This window comes from Pseudochaenichthys georgianus, chromosome 5, assembly GCF_902827115.2.
Source record: "Pseudochaenichthys georgianus chromosome 5, fPseGeo1.2, whole genome shotgun sequence".
Taxonomy (NCBI): domain Eukaryota; kingdom Metazoa; phylum Chordata; class Actinopteri; order Perciformes; family Channichthyidae; genus Pseudochaenichthys; species Pseudochaenichthys georgianus.
Window position 1 is genome coordinate 33,187,769 of NC_047507.1, and position 14,849 is coordinate 33,202,617.

The 14,849-nt window shown below is 38.5% G+C and overlaps 2 protein-coding genes across 4 annotated transcripts in view; both read left to right on the top strand.

Moving 5' to 3' along the window:
* The window catches only part of pnp4a (purine nucleoside phosphorylase 4a), a 35,444-nt gene extending 33,362 nt beyond the window's left edge, over positions 1–2,082 (top strand). Inside the window, exons 6-7 of the mRNA XM_034082917.1 lie at positions 1,096–1,175; positions 1,942–2,082. Coding sequence (XP_033938808.1) covers positions 1,096–1,175; positions 1,942–2,082 — 221 coding nt within the window. The remainder of the gene's footprint in view (positions 1–1,095; positions 1,176–1,941) is intronic.
* A 1,742-nt stretch (positions 2,083–3,824) lies between these two features.
* On the top strand, positions 3,825–12,109 carry LOC117446621 (uncharacterized). Of its 3 annotated transcripts, none has more exons than XM_034082918.1 (5): positions 3,825–3,873; positions 4,046–4,196; positions 5,109–5,353; positions 11,482–11,538; positions 11,817–12,109. In XM_034082918.1, exons 2-5 carry the CDS (start codon positions 4,099–4,101, stop codon positions 11,975–11,977), a joined length of 561 nt encoding a protein of 186 aa, XP_033938809.1. In that variant the 5' UTR covers positions 3,825–3,873; positions 4,046–4,098; the 3' UTR covers positions 11,978–12,109. The 3 variants fall into 3 exon arrangements, with proteins under 3 accessions (XP_033938809.1, XP_033938810.1, XP_071059429.1); XM_071203328.1 differs by having other exon boundaries at positions 3,857–3,877; XM_034082919.1 differs by lacking the exon at positions 11,482–11,538.
* Positions 12,110–14,849: the final 2,740 nt, after the last annotated feature.

The following is a 14,849-nucleotide window of genomic DNA, read 5'->3' on the forward strand; positions in this document are numbered from 1 at the left end:
CTAAATCTACTAATTTAGGGATAATCCACTGACATCCTTTAATACACATGTTCATTTGAATCAGATGTACTGATAATATCCGCAATATAAATCTTTAAACTTCTTCTTACCTTTAAAAGTCCGTCACGAACGGTCTATTATGCTGCAACTCCACAGCTCTGCCAGCCTTGGCGCTAACTTCCGGGGAACGATTGAGAGGCTCCACGATCCGCCATTGCTGTAAAAAAGTGGTCCATTGGAGTGAACGGAGATGTCGTAACTCTTCTATTAAATAGCTCTGGCAAGACCCATTGCTGGTATGATAACAATCTGGTACTAAGCACACAGGCATCTTGTTAAACTTATCTTATCTTAGCCAGCGCCATATAGATAGAGATAGCTAAGATCAGCGCCAGATAGATTCTATCTATATGGCGCTGATCTTAGCTATCTCTTAGTGGAGGAAAACAGTTATGACATCACTTACGCGACTCTGGGATTTGTAGTCTTTCTAGTTGCGTATTTTTCATAGTCTTATATTTCAACAGTTTTACGACAAACTGTGACTTTTTTGACATGGAAATGATTTTTTTAAGATTGACAAACATCTGTAATTCATGGCACAATTCAAACGGGATCGAAAGACAAGTTTTCTCTCTTCATTGACTTCAATGCATTATTTTTCCGAAATAAGGTCCCATGGACTGGAAGTAGATGGGTGTGACTTCGCCACTCTATGGGCTCAGGAGAAGTTGCTTCCTATGCCTAGTTAGGAATCCAGAGTGTTGTAATTAATCTAAGAAATCTCAGAACGCAAAATCTTTAGGGCATAATCCTCTTTAATTTGTGGGTTATTACTTTCAAGGTGAGCTCACATTGAATACCTCTTTGATACCATGGTTGTGTTTTCTGAACATATATTTCAAGCAGATAATAGTTGGAGAAATATGACTTAATCCCCTCATTTTAAATGAAGTAAAGATTATTTATGAACGAACTGAATCAGATAAACAGTACACTGATATAACCGTCTAAGTTATTGAATTAGTTTGAACCTTTATGAAAAATGTATAAATGTATATCATTTTTAAACTTGTGTTGTTTTTGTGTGTACAGGTATGAGTACAGCTCCTGAGGTTCTCGTGGCGATCCACTGCGGTCTGAGGGTGTTCGGCCTCTCTCTGATCACCAACAAGGTGAAACACTCGATCAATACGTCGGTGCTGATGGATTGTGACTGATAACATATCAAAGCTGCAGAACACAATATCACCAATACCTGATTACTACAATGGTTAAGATTTATAGTTTCATTTATTTACTGACAAATCGTTTGTTTATTTGATCAGCAGATTATGTTATATAGAATCACACATTACCCTATATATTAGGGGATGAAAATGTATAAGTTATGACAGAGTAATAGATCGATACGATAGATAGATAGATTGTTTTTAACAAATACTTTCTTTAGAACCCAGAATATAATATTAAATGCGTTTTCCTAAAAAGAAACATATGTTGGTCTCTTCATATTAACAAATCTGTCATATTAGAAGCTATGTCTAAAACAAAATAATATATTAATTAAATTAAATTCAAATGTATTTATATAGCCCAATATCACAAATCACATTTTTCTCAGAGGGCTTCACAAGATAAATGTGAAAATACCAATGAATGGGTACATAACACAATGACACAAATACAGTTAGAATACAGTAATTAAAATTCCATAAAATGAAGGGTCCATGAGGATGTTTAAAAGGGAGTTTAAAACCAGTCCTAACTGTACGCTGTTAGGACTTAATATACACCTTTAAATGTGTATATTAATATAATTGCATACTTTAATAATTGGTCGATCACATGATTCATAGGGTAAACATTTACTCCAGCCTTGATTTATTTATTGATTGATTGATTGATTGATTGATTGATTGATGGATGGGTTGTTGTCAGGTGGTGAAGAGCTACGAGGACATGGACAGTGTGAACCATGAGGGGGTGCTGGAGGTGAGCCGGCTGCGCTCTCAGACCGTTCAGCAGCTGGTGACCGAGCTGGTCAGCAGGATGGAGACCAACAACAACAATGCTGTCTGAACACACACATACACACACTGTGTATATATTTGATTGCTATATAACAAAATTGAGCTATTTCCTATTTTATCAACTTGTTATTTTTTACTTTTGGTGTAATAACCTTATTTATATCAAGATGGCGCTTAATAATAGTTACCTATCAGGGTACGTTTATGTGTAAGTATTCATGTATGATATTTAACTCTATTCCTATAAATTAATATAACGATGACCGATGTGTCTGAAGGTGCTTTAATATAAAAAGACAAAACATTTCTAAAGATTGTCCTCGTGTAAATTTTATTTTGTAAAAACATTCACTGACTTCTTGATCCATGTTAATCTGAATACTATCCTGGCTCCAAAATGGTGGAATGAGCTCCCACATCAGGACAGCAGAAAGCCTACACATCTTCCAGCGCAGACAGAAAACTCATCTCTCTCGACTCCACTTCGAGCGATATAATTACTATCAAAGCACTTATATACTAATATAGGACTGGCTTATCTAAAGCCAGTTGAGTAGCACTTGAAATGTTTTGTCTCTATGAAACCTGATGTACTTATATGATTCTGTTTTCTTCAAGTTTGTATCTTCTTGGTCAAATGCACTCATTGTACTGTAAGTCGTTTTTGGATAAAAGTGTCAGCTAAATGCAATGCAATGTAATGAATAAAACGAGCTGACAAACCTACCACTTCCTGTTTCCTGCATTTGTTAATCAACCAATCAGCGGCTGGGTGTGGGTGTTGCAGTTCCGCTAATGTCCACTAGAGGCTGCAGCAATTAAACCCTGACTATCAGAGTCAATGGGTTTTTTTAACTAGTTTTTGGAAAATAGCTCGAAATAATGTCTGTGGATGACCCAAATTTAAAAGACGGAGACGCAGCAGTGACCCCACTGGTGATTTTTGAAGAGTTTACGTGTCCGAAAAACGATGGTTGTTAACAAGTGGCTGAATAGGACTACAGAAGTTGTCGAGGACGTTGTACGTCATTACGCCGAACACGTAAACACTCCCATTTGTTTTTCCCCTGTTCTGCATGAAAGCAAGTACCTGCGCTCTTGCAAACTTTTAAAACAAACACTTCAACTTGTACAATTTTGAATCTGTATTTTTGAACATCGATCTTAAGTTGGCTTGACGTTGAAGTTGTGCGACCCTGCTGTTGTTCGTTTATCATAACGTTAGCATTTCTCTTCTGCATCAGTTGATAAGTTCAGAATCTTTATTGATCCATGGCAGTGATACTGGGTTTCTTCACTTGTAGTACAAGTATCCTTGCAGTCATGTCGGCATTCAGGCAAATAGAACAAAGCAACAGCGCATGTTGTTGTGTTTTCCTATTCTTTTTCACCACAAAATGAAAGGTGCCGAATACTAACTGATTCTTAATATACTGGCAGTTTTCTGAAAAATTATGATGAATTGAAAAAAATGCTCTAAGGTTTTTGGAGGTTGTGAAGTAAAAGACAGATTGTGTTGGTTTGTAGGACAGAATACCTTCCTCTGGAAAAGTAAAATTATTCAGGTTGCAATAAACCCGATACGTTTATACTGAGACCAGAATCAAATAGGGGAATAGAGGGACTGTACTTCATTTACTATAAAAGCTAAACTTTTGAATGTTTCCTACTCAGGAATGCGGCTCCAACAGAAAGGTTTACTGTCTAATGATGATCAGTTTTGAGCAGGTCATATCTTACTCTGATTGGTTGAGGAAATTCAAAGAAAAACAGAATGTTTTCTTTTGATTTTCTCAGCATCAACAAACTGATTTTAAACCACAAGATCCCACCAGGAGAGGTAGGTTTGTTAAACCCACATATCAATACATGTTTGAAGAACAATGTTTTGCCTTTTCAGAGAGATTATACTAAATAGACTGCAAAGAGAGCTACATTTCTCAACTGCTTCTTATAAATTCAGGAATATCTCTAAACTTCAGTGTTACTCTACTTTGTGTCTCCCTAAACAGGTGTGTTGTGTTGAGATCTACAGTATCCCTGTGTTTCACATATCAGTGTGTCGATGACCTCTGAACTATTTTTAGTGTCGCTGGTGGTTCTGCAGCTGGTTCTGCTGGTTCTTCTGAATCTTTGCTGGATCCTCAGATTCAGCAGAAACAGGTAAGAACCAACAGCCTGTGTAGAGACATCAGCAGCTAAAATCAGCTTTTAAAAGCTGCATTAACAATGGTAATAATAAGATTTGGCTGATTGTAGATTTTATTGCATTTCTGTGTTTAGTTTGGTTGAATCGGGTTGGTTTTCTCCCTCTTTATGAAATGTGAACACAAAAATTGAACTTGGGCATGTGGACCAAAACAACCACACTTAGACCCTACAAATCATGAACAAACGTGTTCTGACCTCCACCTGACACAAATACAAGGATTACTGTGTAAATTGAGCTGAGTGCCTCCTGAGGCCAGAAGCCCTTACATATTGGGATGCTTTGAAGCCAATTTTTGTACCGGCCTAACCATGAAGTGACAACTTCCATGTAGGTCATGTGATACCATTGGGCCTAAAAAGACTTCCCCAAAGACTTACATTGGAAAAGAAACATCTGAAAAGATGTTAATTGATAAATCAACTTCCTAATATGAACACTTAATCAATATTTAAATCAGTATGAAGATTACGATTTTTGAGGTTAAGAATATTAAGGCAAACAAATCAGAGGCGGAGAGGGTAGGCCTGGCCTTTAGTGTCATTTATGCATAATAATTCATAGTTCGTTAAAGTGTGTATTTTCAGATCTGGCCCATTGGATGTTTTTTGGACTATAGATTAAATAGGCTGTTGAAATAATGGCATAATACTGCGAAACCAATGCTTGCTGGTAGTAAGATAGAAAATAAATCACTCGCTGTCTATAACAATCTTAACCTTAACCCAGCAGAGGGGAAATGCAACACGTTAACATCTTTTCAACTCATTTGGACGAGAACAAAGTAACTTTGAGTAGCAAAGTGCCCTAAACAACACCAGAGTGTCTCCCAGCTCTGCAGGTCTGAATGTATTCTGATTCCCCAGAAACCTGACTGAGCTGAGGGTCTCAGCAGGGCAACCCCTTCGTGTCCTGACCATCAGAACCAAACCAGACCAGGCCCAGCAACTGCTGGACCGCCTGCTGGACCGAGTCTTCCTCCAGGTAGAACCTGGACCAGAGAATAGAGAGGAACTAGCGGCAGGGACTGGAGAGGATATTGAAGTACAACTTGAATCAGACTCTGGATCAGATACAGAAGTTTCTACCTCAGCTCCTCTTTCCAGCAGAGGTATTGTTTTAAAAAAACTTCTCTTAAGTAGACTGTAAATATAACCATTCATCACAAAAGACTACAATTACAGGAATCACATTTAAATAGTCAAATTATCAAATGCCGGTCATTTTAAAGCACTGGAAAGAGTCATGAAAGGATTTGTATTGTCATTTCATTGAAAGAGCTGAAAGTATTTAGAGTGTTTTCAGGAAAAAGACCACTTACAGTAATTTAGGCACCAAAGTACAAATAAAATCATCCGGTTGTCTAAAATAAAAGCCCTCAAACTTTTTTCTATGGACAGAATTTCCATCATTTCATTCACAAGGCTTTTAGATAATATTTGCAGAACAGTATTGTGTAATACTGTTCTACAAATGAAATGCCTCCATTGGACTCCTTTGTATACTTCCGAAACATAGTGACATCACTATGTAACACTCACACTTCTATTGGCTAGCGCCCCAAAACATTGTACCTGATAGGCTAAGGGGCGGGACATTTTTAAGCTATTGACCAATCACAACAGAGCCGGCCAGCTAACCAATCAGAGCAGACTGGGCTCTGGTTTCAGACAGAGGGTGAAAAGAGATGCTGCAGCACATGCAGTATGAGAGAAATAAAGAGCTTTTTGAACATTAAAGCATGGAGACATGTCCCAGTAGAGACACCACATACTGACATGAACCTGAAAATGAGCAGAATAGGGCCTCTTTAACCATAGCTGTTATGCTCTACTCACGCATGCTGTGCAGTCGAAGCATTAAAGTGTCAACCAAATGGAAAATACTAGAATCAGTGAAAGGGTCGGATGGAGTGCACATGCAGATATGAGTTGAATAATTGGTTCAATTGCAATAAAAGGAGTCAAAGTGTCATAAAGTTTCAAGCTCCCAGTAAATAGAGGCCCCCCATTACAAAATATAGGATCCTGACCATTTTGAAGTGATTTGGAGGTTTTTACCTGAAAGTATAACCAGTAAATTAAGTATAAGATACAATCTACACGTGTTTAGGTATTACTGCCTTAACTTAACACTTTTATCGAGTATTTTCTTCATGAATGTAATGTTGTTCACGCAGCAGCAGCCACTGCTGGCACTGAGCAACACGTTCTCACTCCCAACCCGTCACATGTTGACGGACGCTCAAGGCCCCTCCCCGTCACTCTATTACGTACAGGGTACCCCTTGGAAGTCAGTTTTCAACGGGCAGGGCGTCCCATAGACCTTCATAGACCTCCCATAGCATTGATAATAGACTCCATGAGAACGCTCCCCAGAAAATGCTACCCCGACGGTCGGTTGTTATTGTCAATATTAATATAATTATTTTTTATTTTTTAATAGTCACACTCGATTTCACCAATGTTCTTGTTGTCCCAGCTGGTCGACACCTCTTTTAGCAGAAACAAAGGCTACATTAATGTATTAAATCGATGTTAATCCATGTGTGTGGTTGTGGAATTGTTACGGTGTATGTTGGAAGCAGGACCCAAATGCAGATATAAACTGAAAAAACTCCTTTATTTCAAGGCTAGGGCTAGGGATAGGGATATAAACAAAGACAAAACAGAACACTCACCGACGAACTAGTCATGACACAAGACGAACCGACATTGAACACTGGGAGACAGGGGAATTTAAACACAGGGTAACTAGACACAGGTGGGAACAATCAGGGGTGGGGCCAACACTGATGAGCACAGGAGACACACAAGGAGTGACAGGTGAAAACAATCAGACAACTAGACACACCAGGGAAACTAACGACGGGAGGAAAAACACAGGGAAAAGGACCAGACAATATACAAGGAGGAAAATACCCATAACCAGACATACACAACTACAAACGTGACAAAATCCTGAATCCTGACAGGAATTAATGGACGTGCCGTTGTGCGATTGCGCAACGCAATAATTTACAAACTCTTCAACTACAGTACAACCCTAATTATAATTAAAAACATTTTAGAAGGCCTCACGAAATACTTTAATGTAAATTTAAATTTAAATGTGAAGGGATGTGTGTAATGTGGTGATTATTATTCACCCGCGGATCTATGCACTCTAAAAACAAATGCCTTGGCTGGCTCAACAAAGAAAATCAACGCAACAGTTTGCATCGATGTTTATTGAGTTAAGACAACTTCTAATGAAATTGTCTTAAAGCAACAAAGTTATTTGAGTTAGGGGAGAAGGCTTTTCCTCTACAATCAGAGGTGTTTTTAATTACCACTTACTTAATAATTGGTAGCATAAACACACGTTTTTAAGTTGATTACTCCAAAAATTAAGTTGCTCCAACTTGTTTTACCGTATGATTTAAAAGGATTTTAAGTTGTATACTTAATTACCATCATTGTGAACACACGTTTAAGTTGACAACCATTTATAAATTAAGTTGCTCCAAATACATTATATTCAATAGTTTTTTTTCTTAGCTTTTACATGTTTTTGCCTTTAAAGTTGTGCAGTTGTTTATTTCAACACATGATGTTTCTATCAGGAGAGAATTCATTTTGTTTGAAAATGTATTGACACATGCCATATGATAAGGTGCATGAACACCTGAAATCACAGCTGACTGCAGGAGAGAGGAGAACCATTTTATAGTTTGGCTGCAGCACAGTGATTGGCTGCTAGAGAATGAGGTGAAATGTAATAGGTTAAAGAGAACACCTGTGATGAGCTGATTATATGCAGCTGCGGAGTGAATGTATGTACACCCAGTCTTCCTGAAAGAACTTGCGCTGAGCTTCATTTAAATCTTGAAAAAAAAGATAAATAACACAAATTTAAATTGCCCCACAAATAATAAACACATTAGCCATATTACCATGGGACATGGGGACACAGCAAATACATGCTGCCATCTCATCGAAGTTAGAGGCCTTTGCATATTTAAAACCAGTGCCAAATATGTCAAATCTGTAAAGTTTTTGTAAAACTACAGAAACAAACTCTCAATGGCCACCAATCTGCAGATCACACACATCCATTTTACAAAATATGTAACAAAGATGTTTACACTGCCGACAGTCATTATTTAAAACAGTATGAACACATTTAACGCAGAATGCTTGCTCATTCATTTGTTTCCCTCGACCACGATGGTTGCCATCGTATGGTCAGACCCTGGGATGGACCAGTCACTGATGAAGGCGATATTCATGTCCTTTTGAAGCACATTAAATAATAGGTTAGCGCATCAGAGATAATGAATTAGGTAATGCATACTTTTTAACTGTCACTCTTAGCGAATTCAGAGCCATTATTACCAGCTGCTAAAGCAACGCTGCTATTGTTTTCACCTATTGAGTCTGCATGTGTGTCATGGTAATGTGGTCCTGAAGACACACAGAGGTGGTTTTGAGTACTTTGCCTAGTGTTTGAATGCATGTGGACAGATTTTGTCAATCACAACCGTGCAAGTTTTAGTGTATCTTCTCATCTTTTTTGCAGGTTCCATACAATACAGTACTTGAACTGGTTAAGTGAAGAGCAGAAGCCACTTGTCACATTGTACACAATCCTTTTCCCATGCCATTGCTGTCAACACCTATCCATGCTGAACGTTGCTAAGATATTATTGATTGGGGTGTGGCCAAAAGTGCAATATGCTTCAAAGTGTAACTGACAGAGAGCAGTGCTTTTGTCCTGTGCCCATGGATTTTATTTTATTTCAAGATTTTTAATTACGTCGCTAAACTCCGACTCCGCTAAAGGTCCTCTTCCTTTTCTCCAAGGTACACGACAAGGCAGCGGATGGCTATAGTTCTCTGCACACTTCATTTGTATTGTGCTATTTTTGAAAAAGGAAAAAAAGAGAAATTACCTAAATGAATATATTCTGAATGGGTGACTGCCAACAACTTGCATTTCAATGACAACTCTAAATAACGATCCTACCTCAAGAAGCATGTCCTTGATCTGCTTCACCGAGATTCATTTTTAATAAAAAGCGATATCACAATAGTAACCAAAGTATTTGTACTCTCACAGTATCCTCTACTACTTTGTATCCTCTCACAGAACTATTCACAGTTCAAAGGCTGCTAATTTTGGTCAAACAGCAATTTGCCTATACAGTGCACTATAAGGCTATCTACTGTATTTGAATGACAAAAGATGACACTGACCTTAAAATGTCCTTTGTATAGTATTTCTAATTGTCTTAACTGTCGGAACTTGTCCAGGCATGTTAAGTGGGAGTGGACTTGAAACCCTTAACTCAAGGTGTAGAGCAATTAAGTTATCAAGCCAATTGCATTACTTACTACAACTTGAATTTTGTTTTAAGTAAATTAACGCAGAAATCAGAGTTCTAATTACACACAATATTAAGTTGATGTAATTACCAACATTATTACGTCAACACAACTTATAAATTAATGTTTGCAACTTAAAATGTTTATCTAAATCAATTAACTCGCATTTTTATCTTGCAACCATGCATTTAATTAAGTGGAGGTGAAAAGTCACCTGAATTCGTTTTTAGAGTGTGGGTTGGGGTATTGTTGCACACGGACATTATAGTTAACCAGACTTCCTGTTGATGTGAAATCCGAAAACTTTTTTTTAAAATAAAATACTTTATTGAGACAAACTAATAAGGCTTTATTGAAACATTAAAGAATACTTTAGGTTAAGGTCTTATTTTGAATAAGAAAAAAGCTTTGGGGGTATACATATTAAGCCTGACAAAGTACTAATATATTGCTTTCCTGCAATGTTAACTACTGTATGTTTAAGCACTTATTTTAACTGATATTATACATATGTATTATACTCTTATACGATGTAGATAGCATAAGAAATGTGCAGAATACGACAGTTTAATGTTGGAGGTATACACACATATTGATAGATGTCTTGTAATGCACTGTTGAGGAACCTGCGACCCAGGTTTTTGATCTCCGGCCTTGTCAGGTATTGAACATTCAATAAATAAAGAACACAGAATTATTCAATATAAAACACAGAATTTGTGTGATTATACTAAATGATTTACAAATAAACACCACTGCATATTTACAACTGTTACACATGCTGATGTAACGCAAGTGTTTCCAACTTAGGATCAATAAAGTATATCTCATCTCTTTCGACTCCACTTCGAGCGATATAATTACTAACAAAGCACTTATATACTAATAAAGGACAGGCTTATCTAAAGCCAGTTGAGTAGCACTTGAAATGTTTTAGCTCTCTGAAACCTGATGTACTTATATGATTCTGTTTTCTTCAAGTTTGTATCTTGTTGGTCGAATGCACTTATTGTAAGTCGCTTTGGATAAAAGCGTCAGCTAAATGCAATGTAATGTAAGATGATCGATGGTGGACCCGTTCAAATCCAGTTTTGGACAGTCTGCCGTGGTTCCATCCCATTTCAAGTGCTGTTCGACGCTCGGCGTAACCCTCGGCGCACACTCAAACATCCAATCACAGAGCTTGAGGACTATCACAGGGTTTGTCAAGCGAAGCGGAGAGAATACTTACTTCCGGGTGTCTAAAATTCTCTAAAGCAACTACTATGAGCTGCTCCGACCCTCGGTCCTGACGGACTCCAACTTGTGTTTATTAATCAAACAAATAAATAAACACAAGGAAAATTGTGTCTTATTGTTGAGTAAATAACAGTGTGTGGTTTAGAAAATAATACAACATTAGAAGGAAAAAACGATGAAACAATACAGATTTCAATATTCTGAGCCCCTACTCTCCCCATAACTGACGGCAACAAAAGTCTGACATTATTCAATTAAAATAAAGAAGTAAAAACAATAAGTGTGGCTTGATATTGAGTAAGAAAAAGGTTGATAAACGCTGTGAGAATCGATCTGCGGAGAGCATTTCGCCGCGATCCCAACTCCTCTATTACCAACGTTCAGGGAGCTCTATGCAAGTCAATGGGACGCCCTGCCCGTTGAAAACTGACTTCCAAGGGGTACCCTGTACGTAATAGAGTGACGGGGAGGAGCCCTGACTGTCCGTCAATATGTGACGGGTTGGGAGTGAGAACGTGAGAACGTGTTGCACTGAGATGAATTACAGATGTTACTGAGAGTGAACTGTGCTCATCTGAATTATTCGGTGTTATGTAACTTTGACTGACGCTGGATTTGTTTCTCTCCTGCACAGTGAGACCTCTTCATGACAAACTGTGGAAATGGGTCACTATTGCTATTCCTTGTGCAGGTGAGAAGAAAAGTACCTTCAAAAGTCTGCATGAATTAAAAGTGGCTTTAATATTCACATAAATCAAAAACGTAATAACCTTCAGAAATAATATACAGCAAAGTATTATTATAGGTGATGAATTAGATGTTTGTATTTATTTGCATGCATTTGCTTTGAGTGGTTTTCAACGTTTATGTTAAAATTGCCCGAATTTCAGTCACTTAAAACATTTTGTTTAAAAGATGATATATTATAAAACAATATAATTAGTTTAGCATTGCTGTCTTTCATTACAGCACCTCCTCCTCCTTCTCCTCCTCTTCCTCCTCTTCCTCCTCCTCCTCCCCCTCCTCCCCCGGCCAATGAGGATCTGACTGAGGACCTAGACCTCCAGGGGTCAGACGCATCCCAGAATGCTCGTCTCTCCTCTCAGGACGCCTCCTACAGTGCATCCTAGGCAGAGGATCATCATGATGAGTCACAATTGTAAAGATAAATAAAGTAACCATAGGAAATAGGAATCCATTATAGCATGAATACCGTTTAACTATAACTTTACATGATGTTTAAATATTAAACTGTCCAATAAAACTCAGCATGTTTTTAAAACACTGAATATTAAAGAAGGACATGCTTTTATCATCTCCTGTTTTAAAAAACATTATACATTTAAACTGCATAGAGTAGGGGTTTGTGGGTGGTTAGTTTAGAAGGTACACAGCTTTGTGGGTGGTCTTTTTATATATATATATTAGGGCTGTCAAGTTAACGCGTTAATAACACGTTAACGCAAAAAAAAAATTAACGCCACTAATTATTTTAACGCGATTAACGCATGTGTATTTTTTTTCCTCGGCTGCCCCGTAGTTTCAGAGCGCATCGAGTTTAAAATACCATCTACAAGCTGATGCTGACAGCCCCGCTGATGCTGACAGCCCCGCTCCTGCCGCCCGCTTGTGGCAGACCACACTTCCACGCTCACCGGCAGGACCGGGAGGGTGTGTGTATGTGTGGCCCGAGCGAGCGAGAGAGAGACCTTACGTGCATTGTTGTTGTTAGCATCTGGTGCTAGCTAGCTGCGCTAACAGATATAAGGAGCTGTTTAAATGAAAACAGAGGAGCGCTCTATCCACACAACTGCGCCGAGCACTTGACTTTATGCAGGAAGCAGACAGCGGGACATTGTACGAAAAGTCAGCACACTCAGCACGGATAGTGCAACATGATTGCAGCGTCCAGGCAGCTCCCGTTCGAGCATATGCCTTGAGTTGCACATAGCTCCAACGATCCATCACTCACTCACTCACACACACACACACACACACACACACACACACACACACACACACACACACACACACACACACACACACACACACACACACACACACACACACACACACACCACACACACACACACACACACACACATACCATGTATACATCACTTCAGGGGACATTACATTGACTTACATGCATTTCCTGGAGACTTTTCCTAACCTTAACCATAACCAACACATGCCTAACCCTAACCCTTACCCTTAACCTAACCCTTACTCTAACCCTAATCCTAAACCTAACCATGTCTTCACCCTAAAATTAATGATTCCCCTTATGGGGACCTCCAATTTGTCCCCATAAGGGAAGCCAGTCCCCACACGTGACTATGTAAACAGATTTAGGTTCCCACAAGTATAGTAATGCTAGACCACACATACACACACACACACACACACACACACACACACACACACACACACACACACACACCCACACACACACACACACACACACACACACACACACACACACACACACACACACACACACACACACACACACACACACACACACACACCATTTGTATTGTATTATTGAATGAGAGAGGTTCCAGGTTGAATTGAGGCGAATATTTGTAATGTTCAGAGGTTGTTGTGTTTAATATTCATGAGAATATTTGTCATTGTTCAAATGATAATAAACATTAGCATAAAGCATATTTGTCCACTCATATGTTGATAAGAGTATTAAAAACTTGAAAAATATTCCTCTAAGGTACATTTAGAACAGATAAAAAATGTGCGATTAATTTGCGATTAATCGCGATTAACTATGGACAATCATGCGATTAATCGCGATTAAATATTTTAATCGACTGACAGCCCTAATATATATATTGGCGCCTGGCGGTATAATCAGCCAAAAACTACATCCAGAGAAATTAATAAAACAGTATGCATCAGTAACATGTCAGTATCATCAGTGGCCTGCAGAGGGAGTGGTGGAGCTCCAGGTGGAGCTGGAAGCAGCTGGTTGGGCTTGATGGTCAGTGATTGGCTAAAGTAAACTGTATATCTGGCTCAATGGATTGGATGAGGTGCTGGCAGGAAACTCTTCCTCTTAACTTTTAAACTTTTAAACTGAGGGGGTGGATAAAACCTAAACATCTGTGATGTGTTGAGTTTCAGTAAGAGAGGCTCATGCTGACACAGAGGAAGTGATCTGTGTTTCTCTCTAATCTAATTTTCCATGAAGCTCTTGCCAGAAAAAAGGGGAAGACAAAAGTATGGAAAATTAAGAATGACAATCCGCAAAATACTAACATTTACATTGTCTATCTCATGGCTTTTTGAATCCAAATTCAGAGATCCTTAGTCATCATTTTTGATTGACTGTATCATTATTTTCAGATTCATTGAGGGCTTGCAAAGGTAAAACGCTGAGGTTTCAAGTTAGAGGATTCACAGGAGACGGATTAAGTGGAATGGTCTCAATCTGCAGCAATCTGAGCAGCAGATGCTGAGATATATTTAGAGACTTTTGGTATGGCTACTAAAGCATGCACTTGTTGTCATAATCATTGGACCCTCCTAACCTGGTAATACCACCGACTTTCAAACACAGTACTTCCAGTTTAACAGAGGCGTTCTGCTCTGAAGTCATCCGATTGACTTTTTCAGACTTAACAAGACCAGAAAAATAAAACACAGGTTTTCTCAGACTGAGTCAGAATATGCATGACCAATACGATTACCTTTGTGTTTTGGAGTTAATGGTATATACTGGAGAGGCGTGTGGCGCAGGGGAGTAGTGCACAGGTTCAAACCCCACTGCAGTCAGCATGTCGTTGTGTCCCTGGGCAAGCAAGACACTTCACCCCAAATTGCTCCTGTGGGAATTGTCCACAGTATTGAGTATGTAAGTCGCTTTGGATAAAAGCGTCTAACAAGTAACATGTAATAATGTAATACTCCCTACAAACACCTTCTAATGTGTGTTTAAACAGTAAATGATGTTTAACTTGTGTAAAACTTTAAGATAATCAGATT

Bases quoted from the DNA above. Each gene is read 5' to 3' on its own strand.
- LOC117446621 (XM_034082918.1), top strand. From the start codon at position 4,099: ATGACCTCTGAACTATTTTTAGTGTCGCTGGTGGTTCTGCAGCTGGTT. The intron at 5,354-11,481 runs GTATTGTTTTAA...TCTCCTGCACAG, and splicing joins AGCTCCTCTTTCCAGCAGAG to TGAGACCTCTTCATGACAAA. The intron at 11,539-11,816 runs GTGAGAAGAAAA...CTTTCATTACAG, and splicing joins TATTGCTATTCCTTGTGCAG to CACCTCCTCCTCCTTCTCCT.